Source organism: Puma concolor, chromosome A2 (genome assembly GCF_028749965.1).
Source record: "Puma concolor isolate L17-30 chromosome A2, mPumCon1.1.hap2, whole genome shotgun sequence".
NCBI lineage: Eukaryota > Metazoa > Chordata > Mammalia > Carnivora > Felidae > Puma > Puma concolor.
In genome coordinates, this window is record NC_141668.1 from 70034425 (window position 1) to 70054507 (window position 20083).

Consider the following 20083-nt stretch of genomic DNA (forward strand, 5'->3'; position numbering starts at 1 on the left):
AAGGTCTGTCTTGTAAAAATATTTGTCAAAGAAAGTTACTCTAAATGGAGATTAAAAGATAGTACCTGTTAAAATATTTGGGCTTAAATAGTGATACCTTAAAGTACAAAAAAAAAAAAAGGTTAATTTGAGAAATCCTCCATTGAGCAGAATTACCTTTAGCTCCTTTGATATCTCAGTACCTACAGAAAGATGTTTTTCTCAAAGAAGTCAACAATTCAAAGCTGTTAATGATAAAATGTAACTTTGAAAAGGCTTGCAGGCAATTTTAAGGAAAAATTTTAAATAACAAAACAATATTGACAAAATTGTGTTCTTCAGGAAAAAAGTGACACAGTATTATAGACAGAAACAGCTAAAAAGAAAGGATATTACTATATCCCAAGAGTTATTATCCTACTTATGTTCTTTTTGTATTGTTCATATAATCACTATAAAGGGGGGAGGTGCCTTAAAGTAAACAGATACATATAATTTTTATATTTTGAAAATTTATTTTTGGAAAGTTTTCATAAAGAACTATTGTACAGGTCTATCAATAAAAGCCAAATTTGTAGGTCAATAAATATACCTTTTATATATGTGTATGTGTGTTGTACAATTTTACTTTAATGCTTTACACCCAGGTATCTCACTTTTGACAAATTATACAATACAAAAAAAAACACTTGCACATTGAAAAAGGCCATAATGTTTCCAGCCACAGGTAAAAAATGCCATGCCATTCCCTTTTTTCAAACTAGATAATCATCTAATGTTCAAAACAAAATTTCCACAAACTTTCCAAATTTTTACTTTGATCTTTTTCAGGTCAAATGATGACCTTTAAATTTTTATTAAAAGTACACTGTTTTAGTAAGAATCACAAATATTAACTCAAAAACAATAATGTATTTTGGTAGCTATCTGCCTTGAAAGATTGTCAACTCCAGAAAACAAAGATTATACCTGGTGAAATTTTTTATGATTATGAATTATCAGTGTCTACAGTGGTATATGAAACATGGCAAGCATTAATATTTACAGAATGAAATGAATTTCTTAAATTAAGACAAGGGCACTTGCACAGAAGATCTGACAATGATAGTGAAAACAGTAAGCCTGAGACAACCATTCAAAATTCTAAGCAAGTTAACATAAAAGAATGTATGTTGCATCAATTCCTTAATTTCTAAAATAAAGTCAAATAAAAGTCCACATACTGGGTTTGATACATTTATAAATAGTAAACAACCAAGCGAAATTTCCCCTAAACTGACTAATCAAGAAAAAATACACTTACCAAAAAAATTATTTTAAACACTATTCAGGGGAAACCCATAAAACCTTCAAAAATGGATTAAACCTGTATACAAGAAAAGAGAAAAAAAGTTCTACTTTAAAATTAGTGAAAACATTTAAAATCCTTTAAATGGCAAGAACATTTGATATAGATATACATATTTATATGAGACAATACAAACAGGAAAATTACTAGCTGCAACATGAAAAGACAAAACACTATTTCAGATAAAAATTTTTTTTTAGTTTTTTTAATATATATTTTTTTTAACGTTTATTCACTTTTTGAGAGACAGAGACAGTGTGTGAGCAGGGCAGGGGCAGAGAGAGAGGGAGACACAGAATCCGAAGCAGGCTCCCGGCTCTGAGCTGTCAGAACAGAACCCGACACGGCCCGACACGGCCCAACACGGCCCAACACGGCCCAACACGGCCACCCGACACACCGACAAGGGGCTTGAACTCAGGAGCCATGAGATCATGACCCGAGCCGAAGTCGGATGCTTAACTGACTGAGCCACCCAGGCGCCCCTATTTCTGATAAAATTGAAATAAACTTTTCTGAAATTCATTCAACAGCCTTTCCAGATATAAGGATCTTCTGCCATCATGTGGAAACTTCTGAAATTACACTTCACAAAAAATACCAGTATCTCTTCTGATACTGGAAAATTCCAGTGTCTCGGTAGAGGATTTGTTTCCCAATATTAGAATCCAGTTATAAACAAGATACATATTCTTAGAAGAATTTAGTGAAAATGATTATGCACAGTTGCTCTTAGCTCCTCTCTTCTTCCTGAGAGAAGATGGTGTTGACTGCAGCTTAAGGAAACTGCATGACGGACACTCAACCTCTTTTTTGTTTCCAAGATTCTTAGCAATTATGGCTATCCTAGGTCTCTTGCAGTTCATGATCTTAAATTCCTTAAATATTTGTTCCTCACCTCTTCCCCACTTTAGGCACTTTAAAAACTATCTTCAATGGAAAAGGAAACAGGAATATAAAACTACTTTAACTTGTCCTGAGTAATTAAGAACCACACATGTTGGTTATAAATTTTATAAAGACCAAAAGCTTAGTAACAGCTACACAGCAACAACAACAACACAATTATAAACTGTACCTACATTCATATGCCTAGTGACTGATCAATATATCTAGACAAAAACATGAATTAAACTGCTTGGACTAAGCCTAGTACCCTATGAAATTTAACACTGAATTCTTATGTATTTATGAAATACAATTTAAGAATTCTCGTATCAGGGTAAAAAACTTTGCATAACTCTTAATCTTTATAAAGGCTACACACATTCGACTGATTAATTTTTTAATCTAACTATGGCTATTAGTATGTTTGGTCTTCATCTGAAATATAATCACACAAATTTTCTTTTGGGAAAAAAAAGACAAGATTCACTGAACATCTTTTATAAGCAAAACACTGTCCCAGGAGCTTTAAAAAGTACACAAAGATAGGTAAAACAGAATTTTTGTCCTCAAGGGATTTACCATCTACTAGTGCCAAAAGAACGTGCATAAATAACTATACTACAATGTTGAAACATTGTCAAAACAAAAATGCCAAAAAAAGAATGTTTTAGGAAATTAGAAGATAGAGTTTTGCTATATACTGAAGAATTAATTAAGAAAGAGTAGATATGAAAGTACTGAAGCTGTTGTAAAAGATATTTTAGGATTTGGCCATATGGAAAAAGGAAAACATTTAGACCAAATGAATAGTGAAAGTCAAAACAACTTCAAGTCACATTTAGAGAACAACAGTCAGTCAAATGTGACTGGATCGTAGGCTACATGGTAGAGAATATTGAGATGGAAGGAAAAATATATTCAAGCCAGATTTTGCAGAGTTTCAAACTCTAGGTTAAAGAGAGGCCAATGGGAAAACAATGATGATTTTTGACAAAAGCAATGATACGGTCAAAGTTGTGTTTTATAAGCTGACAATTAAAAGAGATGAGGCAAGATTATTTATGATATTGCTATAAACATCTAGAGGTAATGAGAATGCAAATAGGTCAGGGTTCTGATATGGTAATAGGAAACAAAATCAACAGAATTTACCAACTAATTGGATATAGAAGATAAGAGAGAAAGAAGAATTAAGAAAAATGAAATCACAAAATTTGTTTTTAGCACCGTCAACAAATCTTGCCTCCTTCCTACCCCACACCAGAGGTTAAGTAGCTAGCATTTATTGAGAACTAATTCTGGCTCAAGGCAACCGTTGTGAATACATTATCTTACTGACTCCTTAACCTCAGAGGTAACTACTGCTGGTATTCCCATTTTACTGATGAGGAAACAGGCTTGGAGTGGTTAATCAAATTATCCAAGGTCACAGGGTATGTGACTGGACTAGTCAATGTCAGATAATCATTAAAGTGTTACTGATAACAGTTTACAATGGAATCTCCCACAGGGAGATTTTTAATGTTTGTGAGAGAGAGACAGAGCAAGCAGGGGAAGGGCAGAGAGAGGGAGACACAGAACCCAAAGCAGACACCAGGCTCTGAACTGTCAGCACAGAGACCAACACAGGGCTCCAACTCACGGACCACCAGATTGTGACCTGAGCAAAGTCGGACACTTAACCTACTGAGCCACCCAGGTGCCCCGGGGTAAAAGAAACTCAAAGATAAAAAGATCTTTAGAATACAACAGAATGGATCCCTATGAAGGAACATCAAGAGACAAGGTAGATACACTGAGTAGAAAACTGCCTAATCATTGATGCAATTAGCTGAAGGAGTTTTCCTCCTGTACTCATACAGGTTTTTGCCCTACTGCCCAAAGACCAACATTTCCAGCTGCTATTCTTTAAGGTACAATGTGTCGCATACTATCTTACACAGTCTTGTAGCCAACTTAATAAACTCCCTAAAGATACTGACCATGTATTAATCTCTGAATCCCCTGAAAATGAGTAGGCATTGAATGAATGAGTGAACCAATAAACTCAGATGGGCTGCTTCCATCTAGTCCTCCCTGACATCGTGTGACCAACATCCTCACGCAATTCAAGGCCCATATTTGGAACAATTTCTGATTCTTTACTTCCCTTCCAGTTTTTGACCTTAATAATGTCCTCTGGACTATCCCTCAATACACTCAATTTGTAAAGACCATAGAAAAACAAATGTTTGGCTCTATTTTTGTACAAAAGGCTTTTCTCCTAAATCCCAGGACATTTCCAAAGGTTCCCTAACCCACTGACTACTCCTCCAGTTGTCAAGGAAAGGCTTTACTTTCCAAGGGACCCAACAGTACCCATGTTCAATCGAGAGAGGATTTTCCTTTGACTGACTATCCAGTAGGCTGTGCAAAGGATCTAAAAGATGCAGCCAAGTTCCCAACGCTCTCAGCTTTGATTTGTGTATAACTTTCCCAGAGAAACAATGTAACAAATAGTAGTTAGGCTCCCCAGACAGCCTTGCAGAAAAAGTCTATTTAACCACAGAGCAGTTAGAATATTACACAACAGCAAATACATTTTATGTTTTCACTATAAATATACCATGTTTATGCTATATTATGGACTAAAGAGATGTTTACGGCTAATTCTGGTTAACACCATTTTAAAATCCACAAAAGGAGGACACATTATCATTAGTATCTTCCAAGTATTAAGCAGAGCAATAAACTACTGGGAATCAAACTACAGAGAGTAGAAAGCTAACAAACATAACTAAAAAGCAACGTATACATCTACTACTATGACTACAAAGATAAAACAAAAAGAAAAACAAAATATTAGGATTTGGGATAAAGTTTGCTTTTAAGATAGAAAAAAACTAAATAACTTTTTAAACTTTGGATAACTTCACACTAGCCCAGTGAATATTTAAGAAAATATAGTTTAAAAATATACTGTAGTTCAATCTTACTATATGAACACTGCCACCTCCTTAATTTAGGGTGTAGAGCACATTTTGATAGCATTTAGTTGAAAAGAATAGAACTAAAATAATCTGGTGTGTCTCACTCATCAAAAGTGCCAAATCTGAATTTGTTCTTCACATCAAACAGAAATTAAATTTTATTCTTTTTAGACACACGCCATCGACATGTGTAGACACACCCTATTTAAAACACATTTGATGTATGCAAATGCAGGTTTACACAAAGAAACAAATTATGGGCTGATTATTCACCCCAAAAGGATTCACAAAGAATTCCCTTACTTAATAGTAAGTTTGCCAGTATATTTAAAGTATAGTTACATTAAAAAAAAAAATCGATTTATAAACAACTTTTCAAAAATATAGTATAAAAGTAGTTACAAAAGTATCAAGCTTCAGAAACTTCTATCACTACAATCTTTGTCCCCAAAGCTTGACAAATCTAGATGAAACTGATAGATTAAATACAATAGCTGAAAATGGCATAGAAATATATATTTTTAAATAGTTCTTAATTATATACTTTTGTAACTATCCTAATAATAATCATTAAACTACCAAATTCTTCTTTAAAACTATACGCAGAGGCTGGCATAGTTAATATGGCTAAAGGTGGCCCAGAGCAAACAGTCCAGCTGCCTACTTTATGCAGGTAAAGCAGCATCTGTACAAAAGAAGAAAAATCCAGAGGTCCCAATAAGCATCGTAGTTTTTGCTTTGTTTTCCTTTGCAGTGTTCTAAGTGCCCTGAGATATAGAAGACAATATGTAGGGAAAGGAAATCCAAATTTGATGATCCAAAAATGGAGCATTTTGGACCACTTGGGGAAGCAGGAAAGATCCTAACGCCCCCAAATGGCCATTACTGGCTAATTTCTTCTGTTCTGTTCAGAGTGCACCCTAAGATCAAAGCCAAAAGCCCTAGCATCTCCACTGAAGACCAAACAGATGTTGAGTAATCTGAAAAAAAAAAAAAAAAAAAAAAAACAGCCTCACAATAAGGTAGTGAGGCTAAAAAAAGAAAAAGAATTTAGCCAGTAGGGAAAACTTGATGGTACAAAGGAGATAGCTTGTTGCCTAAAAAAGAAAAAAAGAGGAAGAGGAAGAAAGTGAAGAGGATGACAGGAGGAGGGGGAGATGGAGGGGTTTGAGGATGAGCGGAGGATAGAGAAAACTGAGTATCTCCACATGAATTCCAGAGTGAAGAAAACGTGGTATAGACCTCTGTCTCTACCCTCATTAGATTTAATTACAAAATTAGAACAGAATCATACTGCACTTTCTAAAAGCATCCTGGAAGTATTAACTGATTTACATGAATGAAGTAGCCAAGGGTTTTAGAGCACTCAGACACTATTATCAAAGTTATACATGTTTCCAAATTTTTTAAAATAAGTTTTTCTCACTCTGCACATCTTGCTCTTAGCTTTGTAAAGGCATTTAAAGATGTTCATGGTATTTTTTTATAAGCAGTATTAACTGGGGTCATTGGCTAGGAATCCTGAGCTATCAATGTATGTATCCATTGCTTATGAAATGGCTAAGTAACATACACAAACTATCACGGCCCATGCTGGGAAGTGTGAGGCAGTGAACAAGATGCCTTTTGGAGGAGTCATGGTTTAGAATGTGTGCTATGAAACTAGGCCCACTGATGCTACATGCTGACGTTGTTGTGGTTGTTTTGGGGTAAATGTATATATGTATTTGCCTTGCCATCTACTGCCAGTCTTAGTTTGGAAGAGGGAAAGTCTCTATGAGAAGTGTATGTATTTTTTTATTCAATGCGATAGTTTTTAAACAAGCTGTAGGTCTCCTCACCTTCAGCAAAATGAAGAGTCACTGCATCAAAGTCCAGAAACCTTTGTTACTTAAACATACAGTATATAATACTCTATTTTTATTTGTTTATAATAATGAAATCTTTTTGAAGGAAAATAAAACATTTATGTGTGTATTTAAGTTCTATTCAAATAAAGCATAAATACTTATTTTTTGAGAGCACAGAAGTCAAAATGCAGTTTATTTTGGAAATGCTTCCAAGCTCTAGTGATTTACAAGTTGAGAAGAGCAAAAACTTGTAAATAAGATAAATATGATCCTCCCTTGGGAATCAAGCTAATTAAATCAACACACAATGGGAAATATCTGCATTCTCTCAGGCCCAGATGACAAATTAGGTAGCTGAATCTATTAGCACATTAATAGCAATAATAATAATAAAGCTTTGACAGAAATAAAGTGCTTACAATGAAAATAATAAAATAATAAACTATTCAGAGGGGGCAAACTTGCTGATATGCGTTCAGCACTATCCAGGAAAAAAAAAAGCAGTGAAGCAATAGAACCCACGATGTTTTCTGCTGCAGATACAGTGAGGCCTGATGAAAAATTTCTCATGCCTACCCACTTCCCATTATTTTAATTCCATGTTTACCAGGCAACCTTCTAAATACTAATTCAGTTTCCCAGAAAGCTTAATAGAGGTCCACAATCCTGCACTTACAATTCTGATGTCAAAAAAGTTTCAAAAAAACAAAAGCTTTTTCAGAACTTATCAGGCAACAAATCTTAACCTAAATGGACATGAGCCCTTTATTTATTCTATTTAATATTAACTGTCAAATATTTTACTATAGAAATATTAACATATTTGATTACAGGTACGATCCCAGATTCCACTGGAGTATTTCATAAAATTCAGTCATACTCCTTTTTACCTTTCTAAAAAATCTAAAAAATTCTGAATTCTGAGATCTCTGTAAAAGAGATCCCTGGGTCGGGGCACCTGGGTGGCTCAGTCGGTTAAGCGTCCGACTTCGGCTCGGTCACGATCTCGCGCTATGTGAGTTCGAGCCCCGCGTCAGGCTCTGTGCTTGTGGTGACAGCTCAGAGCCTGGAGCCTCTTTCAGATTCTGTGTCTCCCTCTCTCTCTGACCCTCCCCCGTTCATGCTCTGTCTCTCTCTGTCCTAAAAATAAATAAACGTTAAAAAAAAAAATAAAAAATAAATAAAAAAGAGAGAGATCCCTGGGTCTAAATATAAATATTCTGACTCCTGGAAAAGAAGAGCCCCCTTCACCAGTCCCCATTCCCCCACCCACAGAAATGAATATTCTGGTTTATACTTCAATCATCATTCTGATTCATACTTCAATATTTATAAATTTAGTTAGTATGAGTCTGATGCCAACATCTCTGATCGTCTCTGGGTATATTGGTATGTTGGTACACAAAGTCCAATTCCAGACCTACAAGATCAATCACCAGGAATTATAATCACAATCTTGGGGAGCACATTCCTACCTGGAATCTCTGTCCTAAACCTACTTACTGGCTTCCAAGCCACCAAGTTAGCCCACTCACCAGTCTTCATCCTCTCTGACTGACCTACTAGCAGACAAACCAACAGTTAACCAATCTCTCCTCTCAGTCCTGTCAGCCTGGTACAACTTCTACAATACTTGGAAAAAAGAAAATGTGAAAAATTAAAATACAATAGATTTTTAACAGTTATTAAGTAGCAACTGAATTTTGATCAAATTAAGTTACTGGAGAATCAATGAATAGTTAAGTATGATCTCTAGGAAATTAAGCAGGAGAATATTCTTCATGTTGTTTTAAAAAAAAAAAAAAAAAAACTTTATGCCAGAAAATGGCCCTGATGATTCTTTTCTGATCTCAGTTTAGACCACTAACAATTCTAAAATAGGTCTTCTAGTGGTTAGTAACTAGATAAGGTTTAATTTTGAGCCTACATATTTTTTTTTTTACAATATTTGATAGTTTTCAGTGTACAGGTTTGTATATCCTTTGTCTGAATTATCTCTGAGTATTTAATATTTTTTATGGTAAGCAGTATTTTTAAATCTTAATTTCCAAGTTTGCACTGCTAGTATATAAATATACAGTTAATTTTTGTGTATTGATCATGTTATCATACAATCTTGTTAAACTGACTTACTAATTCCAGATTTTTTTTGTAGATTCCATCAGACTTTCTACATAATCATATTGTCTGTGAATAAACACAGTTTTCTTCCTTTTTTCCAATCCAGATACCTTTTATTTCTTCTATCTTATTTCATTGGCCATTTACAATGTTGAATAGTTTTTTTCATTGCATTTACAAAACTGGATCTGGAATCTGGAAAATATGAGGTTCAAGGAAGAAAAGTATAATCATCCTTAACCATGACACCAAAAGATAAACACTGTTTCTGGTTAATTATATCATGAACAGGTTTCCATGCCGTTAATGCTTCTGAAATGCTATTGCTAGCTGCATACTAACCCATCCATCATATGGCTATGCTATCATTTCATTCTTCCTCCATCATTGAATATCTACACTGCTTTAGATTTTTCATTATTACCATATACATGCAGCACAATTGACATCCTTGTATATAAATCATAGAATGATCTCATATTAGAGTCCCTTTTACCCATTATTTTATTAAAGCTGTTAGTGTTTTCACTATCCAAGCTAATAAGTGTTTTATATTAATGCTGTTAATCATATATCACATTAATTCCAAATATATTCCATTTGCCTTTTTAACTTTCTAAAATTAAGAAGTTCTTAATTTTATATTAATTTTAACTGTATTACAAAAACAAAATGTACCATTTGCAACTACATGGATGGAACTAGAGGGTATTATGCTAAACAAAATTAGTCAGAGAAAGACAAGTATCATATGACTTCACTCATCTGAGGAATTTAAGATACAAAACAGATGAACATAAGGGAAGGGAAGCAAAAATAATATAAACACAGGGAGGACAAAACATAAGAGACTCTTAAATATAGGGAACAAACAAAGATTGCTGGAGGGGTTGGAGGAGTGGGGATGGGCTAAATGGGTGAGGAGCATTAAGGAATCTACTCCTGAAATCACTGTTGCACTATATGTTAACTAACTTGGATGTAAATTAAAAAATAATTTAAAAAAATTAAAAACATTAAATCTTAAAAAAAACAAATACAATGTTTTTGTTTTGTTTTTTTCTTACCCATTCTATTACTATAAAAACATATTACCCTAAAACCAACAGAAAAGATTAGACAGAAAAATCAGTGTTACCATAAAAGTGTAAATAAGTTAAGCCAATTTGATACAGTTTTAACTCATCTAATATAAGCATATCTTAGAGGTAAAAAAATGTATTGGTCCATCCCTATCTTCAAGGATAAAATACTATTCTTACTGAGACCACTGAGGCCTAAATAAACCTTCCAAAAATTACAGAAAAATGTATGTGCCTAACTTTAACAACAGTTTAACAGATGTATCGTAGCAACTTCCATTCTCATTTCATTACTGAAAAAAATTTTGAGAAAGAAATGTGTGGCAACTAGCATCTTGGGCTAATAAACTTAAAAATAAATCATTATGTAACAATAATTAAACTTTTATTTATTATGCTAGAGGTGTAGAAGATAAAAATATGATTAAGAAGCTTCTCTTTCCCTTAGGAAAAATACAAAAACTGGAGGAAGAATCAAATATACAAATAAACTGTTGCAAGCAAACAAGCAAAATTCAAAGGAAAAACACCAATAAACATTTTATGTTGCAAAAGTTTAATATTTTTTCGAAACATTAATTTCATGAGGTAAGAGCACAAGATTTTTGTCCTATCTAGCTGTGTGATACCAAATAGGTCATTTTACTTCTGTAAGCCTTAGTTACTTTATCTTTAAAAATGAAAGAATGGAGGTTCCAGTTTAAGATGGCAGACTGGAGAAATCCTAGCAGCAGCAGCAGCAGCAGCGTTATTTCTTATTTCCTCCCCTTCAAAACCTCCTTAACCTGATAGTAAAGAATTTCTAGAAGGAGTAATCCATAATGACTAAAGAACAATGGAGCCATTACCAGCCAAGAGATTTCAGTACATTTCTCATGACAGAAAGCAGGTAGCAGAGTATAGCTCATAAAACAGTGCAGATACAGGGAGCCAAAGCTTAGAATACAGAGCAGAGAATATAGCTGAACATGAAGCCAAACCACCAGAACCAACTGAACACAAATACAGGTAGGTAAAGAAACTAGGAGTGAGAAGCAAATCTAAGGGAGATTAATTGAAAGTCTAACCCTGAAAGTAAGTTTCCAATCAACAAGCCTATCTGTATGCAGAATTCTGTTTCTTACTGCTTTATTTGTAAATAAGGACAGATGACCAAAATTCACAAGGTATTTGAGACATAATAATGAAATAAAATAAAAAAAGTTCAATTACAGAGATAAATAAGGAATAAAAAAATATTGCTTTTTATTATAACCGTACTATACTAATTTTTAACCATGTGCGTACATTACCTTGACTTTTTTTAAGTGCATTAACTGAAAATAAAAAATGAATTTATTTTAGCAATCCAAAGCTCCCTTTCAGTCAATTCTAATACTCTCTATGTAAAATTTCAGACATTTATTCTTCTTAAGCAACTGTAAAATATATTTCAAAAAAAAAAATAGTATGTTAAACCAGTAAACCTATGCATATACAATCCTTTATCTTCTTAAATTCTGTGCAAACATTTATTTTAAATTTTTAAGACTGTGTGTTATGTATACACACACACATACAGATCTATTTTCTTTTCTTTATTTTTTTAGGGTGCCTGACTGGCTCACCCAGTAAAACACCTGACTCTTGATCTTGGGGTCATGAGCTCAAGCTCCACATTGGGTGTAGAAATGTATTTTAGAACCATAACCACTAGCATATTAATATTATTATACTACCATTATTTTAAGCCTGAAAAATCAAATAAATTTTAAGTCATTTAAATAAAAGAAATACACCTCTATGTTTCAGTAATGTCAATACATGCAATATTGATCAAATTGGGATTTTTAAAATACTTTTAGCTATTTATAACACAAGCATTGTTATAACACATCTCGTGACATCAATAAAAGTTAAATATTCCTAAATAAAAACAACATCTTAAAAGCATCACTACAAAGCCAAATACCTCAGAAAGGGGAAAAAAATTTATGTTCCAAAGATAGACAGTTTCATATCCTCTCCTTTATCCCCTCTTCCACATTAGATAAGGATCACAATATGGCTAAAAATTTTTAAAAGGTAAAGCTTAATGAAGAAAACATACATCACCGTTCAATAAACCATCACCATCCAATAAACCATCACAAAAACACTATATTGAGGAACTTGCTGAATGAACAGCACAACTGAGAAGTTCACAAATGACTCTCTCTTACTTCGTAGATGCATCCCCCAACATCTACGATCCATCTATGGAACAGAGGATTCCTTTTCTTCTGCAAGCTCAAACACAAACCACAAATCGGGATGTTAATAAGCGACAAAATGAGGTCCCCAAATCAGGTAAGAAAGGCATACAATTATAAAAACTGCAAAATACCCATTCAAGCCTAATTATCCTAAGTTAGGGAAACTCTAAATATAGGTGACATGCAACTTAATCATACATTTTTTATCTGATGATCTACTTCAAAGTTTTAAGACAAGGATATTGTGAGTTCCAAATGGATGGTTACATGAACTCTGAAGCACATCCTCTTCTCAAATAGAACAAAATAAAACAAAAAAGCAAATGTTACATAATATCTAGACCATCATACAAATCTACACAATTAAACATAAGGACAAAAGTACATTCCTGTGCAGAAGAGGCCAGAACCAACCAACTGCAGAAGAAAAGAACTAAACAGTTCCAGCACTATACTACTACCTTCTTTCTCTTAACTCCTAAATGTTAGTGGTCTATTTCTGCCTACCTTCGCCCAGGTTTTACCCAACCTGGGCACTTTCAACCATACCTTTGAACGACCAGCTAACTACAGATAATGAATTCCAATTCTCTATCTCCAGCCACAACCTGTCTGCTAAGTATGAGACTTATACCTCAGAACATTTCCACCTGACTGTCCCACCAAAATGCTTAACACAAAATGTACCATACTGTACTCATTCTTCATCTGCCCTTTCTACAGACCTACTCTGGTTACTGGTATCATGTTCGAAAACCTGAGAGTTATCCATTCTATTTCCTCTTCTTTCATTAATCCTCCATCAGTCACCAAGTCAAGTCCCATTCTACATTATAAAGGATAACACTTAAATCCATACTCCCCATTCTCAACACCTGTCTTTGTTCGGGCACATATATATTTGGGATTACAACATCTCTCCTAATAATACTCCCTACCTTCAATCTACTCATCCTTCATCATTCCTTTATATTGCTGCTAACGTGATCTTTCTAGAATATAATTCGAATCATTTCACCACTGCTTAAAATCTTTCAGGAATTCCAAATAATCCTAAAATTCAGGGACTCCTAAAATCCTTAGGAGAATATCCTGGCTCTTGCTACCTCTCTAACTTTATCTCTTCCTAATCTCTCATATACGACACTAAATTCTAAATACATCGCTGCAAATCCTAGAAAAAGTCACACTGTTTCTGACCTCAATACCTCTGTATATGTTATTCCCACTTTTGAGAAAGTCTTTTTCTTGACATGGTAACTTTGACTTGCTCAAGACTCAACTAGACATTATATGTGGCCCTCAACCGTCTCCACTCCCTACTTGCTCCCATCGCATTTAACACTTTCATACTGTATTAGAATTTTTTTAATGTTTATTTATTTTTGAGAGACAGAGTGAGCAGGGGAGGGGCAGAGAAGGGGGAGACAGAGGATCTGAAGCGCATTCTGTGTTTACAGCAGTGAGCCTGATGCAGGGCTCGAACCCACTTTAGCTCGTGACCTGAGCTAAAGTCAGATGCTCAACCGACTGAGCCACTGAGGCGCCCCTCTACTGTATTACAATTGTCTAATATACGCTACTAAATTTTGGACACCATGAAAATAAAATACAATTATTATTCATTTTTGTGTGCCACAATGCCTAGCACTTTGCCTGGCAATAATAAGATGGATATTATGATCGATAATGTGATCGATAACTACTTATAGAATGTGTAAGCAAAAAGAAACAACTTCTTTCCAGAAATAACCTCTACTATAAACATATCCCAACAGACTCAGAGCAAAACAGCTACTTAGGAAAAACAAAGAAACCTGACAAGAAAACAATGTACATAAACAAATGGGGCAGAAAAGGAAAAATTAAACACACAGAGTCTGTTCAGAGTGAGTCCTGACAGCAGTTTATCACTCTTCATCTCACATTCTATAACAACCATGTTTTACTTGCTATTTAATCTTCAACGTTTATTCTGATTTCCCAGAAAATAAGTGGTGAATAGTCCTTCTCGCCACAACAGGGCAGACAGAGAGGGGGGGAAAAAAGGAAAGTATTACCTAAATCAGTTATTCTTCAAAACTGAGCAGTTAGAACTTTAAAAATGCAATAATAAGTAAGACCCCTCATCTACCCAGCCCCAATTCCACTGCTAAGAGTTGCCTCCTAAAAGATCTGAGGTTGGGGCGCCTGGGTGGCGCAGTCGGTTAAGCGACCGACTTCAGCCAGGTCACGATCTCGCAGTCCGTGAGTTCGAGCCCCGCGTCAGGCTCTGGGCTGATGGCTCAGAGCCTGGAGCCTGTTTCCGATTCTGTGTCTCCCTCTCTCTCTGCCCCTCCCCCATTCATGCTCTGTCTCTCTCTGTCCCAAAAATAAATAAATGTTGAAAAAAAAAAAATTTTAAAAAAATAAAAAATAAAAAAAAAAATAAAAGATCTGAGGTAAGATTACAACACACATTCTCCCTAACAGATTCCCAACAACTCTTCCTGAACCTACATTTTTTTTTCTCTTATGGTAAGATATTATATAAATTCACTATTTTCTCTGTATGTAAGCATATATATTTTTATCCTTAGAAAACATGAAGTACTTTCCTCCTACCTTCCCCTAAGTGGTCCTTGAACAGAAAGTTCCCCAGCTGAATTCGCTCTATCATTTGCCAGTTTTCCATGATTACAAACGAAAGGAACAGAGAACTTTCCTCCTGATGCTGGGACCTCTAATATGCCTGATCCTTCCTTTCTCTTTTCCCCAGTGGTACCCATACCCAAGTTTACCCTTTAAAGTAAAGCAAATTCAGAATACATTCAAGTTCTTAAGTAATTTTAGAAATATATGAGAGAATATCAAAATCCAAAGTCCACAAAGAATAGTAAGTCTACAACTGTGTTACTCTTAATTAGCTTGACATAAACATAAGCATCAAGCTAGTAATACTTATGCGTGCCAAATATGTAATCATCATTAACCAAAACAACAGAAACCCATGCCATAAATAGTAGCATCATATATAACATAATCATAAATCAGATATTTTGAAGAACACATAGGAGAGAAAAAAAGCCCAGAAGGCTGAAGGATATCACTTGTTGGTATCACTGTGCTAGCCAAGTTCTATTCCCCTCCAAGTCATTAGAATCTTCTCTAGTCTTCATCCTTGGAAAAGAAAAACTACCTCTCTTGGCAGAATCCACCCTACCCCCCTTCTAACTCCCAGACTTGAGAAAGACTGAGCTGCCTTGAAACTGTGAGAATTATTACTTTACCCAAATAGTTAGATCACTAGGTTTAAACTAATCTTTACCCAGCTGCGAACTCATTAATTACAGGGCCCTAGCCACATTAAAATACACTTTTCTTCATTCCAAAAAAATAAATGAAAATGCTAGATCAATAATGGGGAAGAAGGGACAAGGCTTACCCACAGAAACATTCCAAGAAATAAATTCAGAGGGAATGAGGGCAATAGAAAATCACAACGAGAACTCAATGGCAAGATCCATCGATGAATGCTAAACTAACTGGCAAACTTTAAGGAGAAACAAAATATTTGTATATCTTCAGAGTATCCCCCAATAGATACAGTAATTTCAAAAGGGAAAATAATAACTTTACAGTGGAGAAACTTGGCAGATAATCACTTTAACCAAGCGACCACAGTTAACATCACAAACAATAAGTCATGTTGGTATGACGTGCCCTCTGATATGATGTGTTGAGGAAAACTCATCACTGTTATGGTATCACCCTCCCACTAATGCACAACATCAATCTAATCATGAGGGGGAAAAAAATCAGGCAAACCCAGACTGAGAGATATTCTACAAAACAACTTACCAACATTTTTCAAAAAAGTGTCAAACACATGAAAGATAAAAGATTGAAGAACTGTCACAGACGAGAGAAAATTAAGGAGACAGGATGACTAAATGCAATGTGGGATCCTGGATTGGATCCTGCAACAGAACAAGAGCATTAGGGGATATACTGGCAAAATGTGAATAAGGCCTGTAGTTAACATCACTGTGGCAATGTTAATTTCCTTATTTTTTTAACGTTACATTCTTATTTTTGATAACTGCACCATGGTTATGTACAATGTTAATTTAATGTAAGGGGAAGCTGGATACAGAATATATGGGAACTCAGTACTGTCTCTGAAACTCTTCTGTAAGCCTAAGATTATTTCGACAGGTTTTTTTTAAAAAAAAAGGCTGAATTCCTGATACCAAGCCTCGTAGGTTGATCAACACATTTTTTATTTACCTGGTTGTTTCTATTTTTATGCCTCTCTCCTCCAGCCTATTATCAATTTATTCTGAGTTTTTACTCTTGCTAAAAAACTTCCAAGTTCTTACACTTTAGGACCTCTCAAAGTGCCCTTATATCTTCTCAGCACAGTGTTAGATTCTCCTTTCTGTCCTGTCACAAACTGACTTAGCTTTTAAAATGTCACTTAAACACCCTAATTTCTTACAGATTCACTGCAATTAGCAATTTAAAAAGTGCTTATAAATAAATTTACAGACATTAATTTAGAGGCGCATAAATACTGTTATTATTTTACAGATAAGAAAATAAGACTAGGAAAAATTAAGCGATGTGAAATTTAATAAATTCCAGAACCTGAATCTGAATCCAGTTCTGGCTCCAAGACCAAGTTACCATATTAAAAGAAAGCAATTTGCATTTAAGAGTCAACTTCCCTGGCTCCATGCAGTCTAATTACCTCCAACACACATGATTTTTATAAAAGTTCTAAATTTCACCATTGTCTAAATAACCATCTTGCAAACTACAATCAAGAATTCTGAGATTCAGTGAAAACGTTCTGTGTTCACTCAAACCATAATCTTTATAATTAAAAAAAAAAAAACCCGACATCAATTTGGCCATCAACTTTTTAAGCTTTCAAAGAATCACTTACCTCTGTTCTTTTACTAACACTGTTTCATGCTTTCAAATACCTGAGATGACACTCTAACTCCCAATCCATTCATTTATTGATATTTGCAAATCATAACTAAGGCAGTTATGCTAGGCCCCTAACTCCACGAAATATTCTAAATAGCCTTACTCTAAAAAAGGGATGGGAAGTCAAAGGGCTAATCCCCAATGCACGTGTCTGAGATTTAATGCAATGGTACAGTACAGCATGCAACAAAGTAACGAAACTTGAAATTCCCGAGAAATCAACTTTCACCTGACTTAACTCTGAGCATTTTTCTCCTCCACTGCTTGCAGTTGTATCCGGTATCTGCTATCAGTCAACTGAGAACATTATTAAGACCCGAGAAAGGGCACGGACATTTAGAAAACAGTATGGAAACAAGCCTCTAAGTCTGAAAACTACGTTACGAGAAAACATTAATTTATTAATAGGCGCTTGCTACGTGCAAGGTACTGGAGAGGCAACAAGCTGCTTGACGGTGATTTATTCAATTTTGTAACCTCCCATCCTCATTCCTCCAGAGCCTGGCATGGGAATGAGCTCAAGACGAATTGTTTTGGAGACGCTGATATAACGGGATCTGCTCCTGCCAGGAACCGGTGGCAGAAATAGACCCGCAGGTGATGTAACTTTGGGAAGTACTGTTTGAACAGCTTTGCGCTGTTTAATTCAAACGCAACAGGCTGCCGCTGTTCGATCCTGCGTGGAGCCCGCGGGAAACCAGCAGGGACAGGAGGTCTCTCACGGGGACAAACCGGGACACCTTTGAGGGTCTGGGGCAAAGAAAAGGTGGCATTCACTTGCCTCCCATTCCTGCAAGAAACGCTGGGCCTCGTCAGAACCAACGGTCTTATGCCTCCTAAACTCGTCCTTCACGTACTGGTCACCAAGGGCTTTAAGGTCTGGGGGCAGACCCCGGTGCAGCAGCAAGATGCGCCGATACAAGGCGCGGACCCGCGAGACGTGCCCTGCCGGCATAGAGGCGAGCGTGGACCTCACACCGCGCGCCTGCGCAAAAGGACGACGCGTACCCACCCCACTTAGAAGAGGGGTCTTTGTGAACCGGAACACGGGCGGAAGAGGGCGCGCGACCTTCATCCGGTTTGGTCCGCTCTAAAATCAGGACCTTCCGGAAACCTGAGCCGCAGTGGCGGACGGGGAAATGGGCGGGTCCTTGCCTGGAGGAGGCGTGGCCTTAGTGGAGCTACACCTTTGGCGCGGTTACTGAAGCCCAATTTGTTCCCGGGAGAATGGCAGCCAACCGGAGTTCTGGCGTGGGCCTTTTGTTACCCCTCAGTCACGCCACACTCTCTTTTCTATTCTTCTTACCCTCGGATACAGGCCTGGGAAAGCTTTTTTCAAAGTCGGGCCCCTCCAGGAAGCCTTCCGTGGTTGGATCGACCCACTTCAGGTGTCTTCGAGTGTTTCTCTTCTCTGAGAGGGATCAGAGAGGGATATGTACATTCACGAGACCACCTACCCACATACTTTGCACAGCAATGTGCTCGCAATTTGTGCCCTGAATGTAGCCTCTTTCAAGTGAGCCCTAAACCACCAGGTTTCATTAGCTCCAGTCAAATTGGCTGAAAAATCACAGAAAAACATTTAAGTGTATTAATTACAGGGCCACGATCCTGGAGATGCTGAATAGATAGTCTGAGATGAAAACATAAAATCAGGACGTTTAAAAATCTCCACCTTTTGCAAAGATGATACTGAGAATGTGACTGGTTTCCAAAGCTGGCAGCAACTTGGCCTCATTCAGACCCATCACACCTTTGATTCTTCAGCAAATCCTGGTAACTCCACCAACAAAATGTGTGCCAAATTCGACCATTTCTCACAATACTCTCCATTACAACCGTCTCTCTCTCCAGTCAATACCTCCTAACATTGTGGTAGCTTCTTGTATTCCTGCTTCTGGCCATTATCAACTTTGGTCATGATCCACCTAAACTGTAAATTAGATCATGTTACTCCTCTGCTCAACAAAATACTCCAGAAAAACCCAAAGTCTCTCCGCTTCTTAGCTCTCTAAATTTTCTCCTACTGCTCTCTCCCTAGTTGGCCAGTTCCAGCCATACTGGTCATTTACCTCCTAGTTCATCTTTGAATAGGCCAGGCACATGCCTAACTGAGGGCCTTGGCACTTGGTGTTTCCTGTGCCAGAAATGCTCTCCCCTATAGATGTCTTCTTGTCTAACATCTTCATTTCACTCAGCTCATTACTTCAGGTCCCCTTCTAAGACCCTCCCTGGCGTCTGTATTTGAAATTGCAACATTACCATGCCAAGAACTCCCTAAGCCCCTCTCTGTTTTTCTCTAAAACACAAATTTTGCTTATTTGCTTATTGTCTTTTCCCCCCTACACATACCCCAGAATACAAATTCCATGAGGGCAGGCATTTTCTGATTTTGAGGGTGTCAAGGGACTCATATGACCTAGTGATGAAGGGGCAGTGTAGGAATTTGTGTGATTCCCTCACAGACTTTTTTCTGTGCAAAGACATTTTGAAAGACAAAGAAGACATGCACAGGCTAACAATGGCAAGGACTTATTCATTTTAGAATCCTTTTCAGGGCCGACCACAGTGCCTGACGAATAGTAAGTACTCTAATATTGATTACCTTGAATGGACGTTTTCCTTCTGCTTAAAA

The 20083-nt window shown here is 36.2% G+C and overlaps 1 protein-coding gene across 1 annotated transcript in view; it reads right to left on the reverse strand.

Moving 5' to 3' along the window:
• The window catches only part of SDHAF3 (succinate dehydrogenase complex assembly factor 3), a 65261-nt gene extending 46729 nt beyond the window's left edge, over window positions 1–18532 (reverse strand). Inside the window, exon 1 of the mRNA XM_025930018.2 lies at window positions 18230–18532. Within this exon, the coding sequence (XP_025785803.2) occupies window positions 18230–18523 (294 nt within the window). The 5' untranslated portion in view covers window positions 18524–18532. The remainder of the gene's footprint in view (window positions 1–18229) is intronic.
• Between the last annotated feature and the right edge of the window lie 1551 nt (window positions 18533–20083).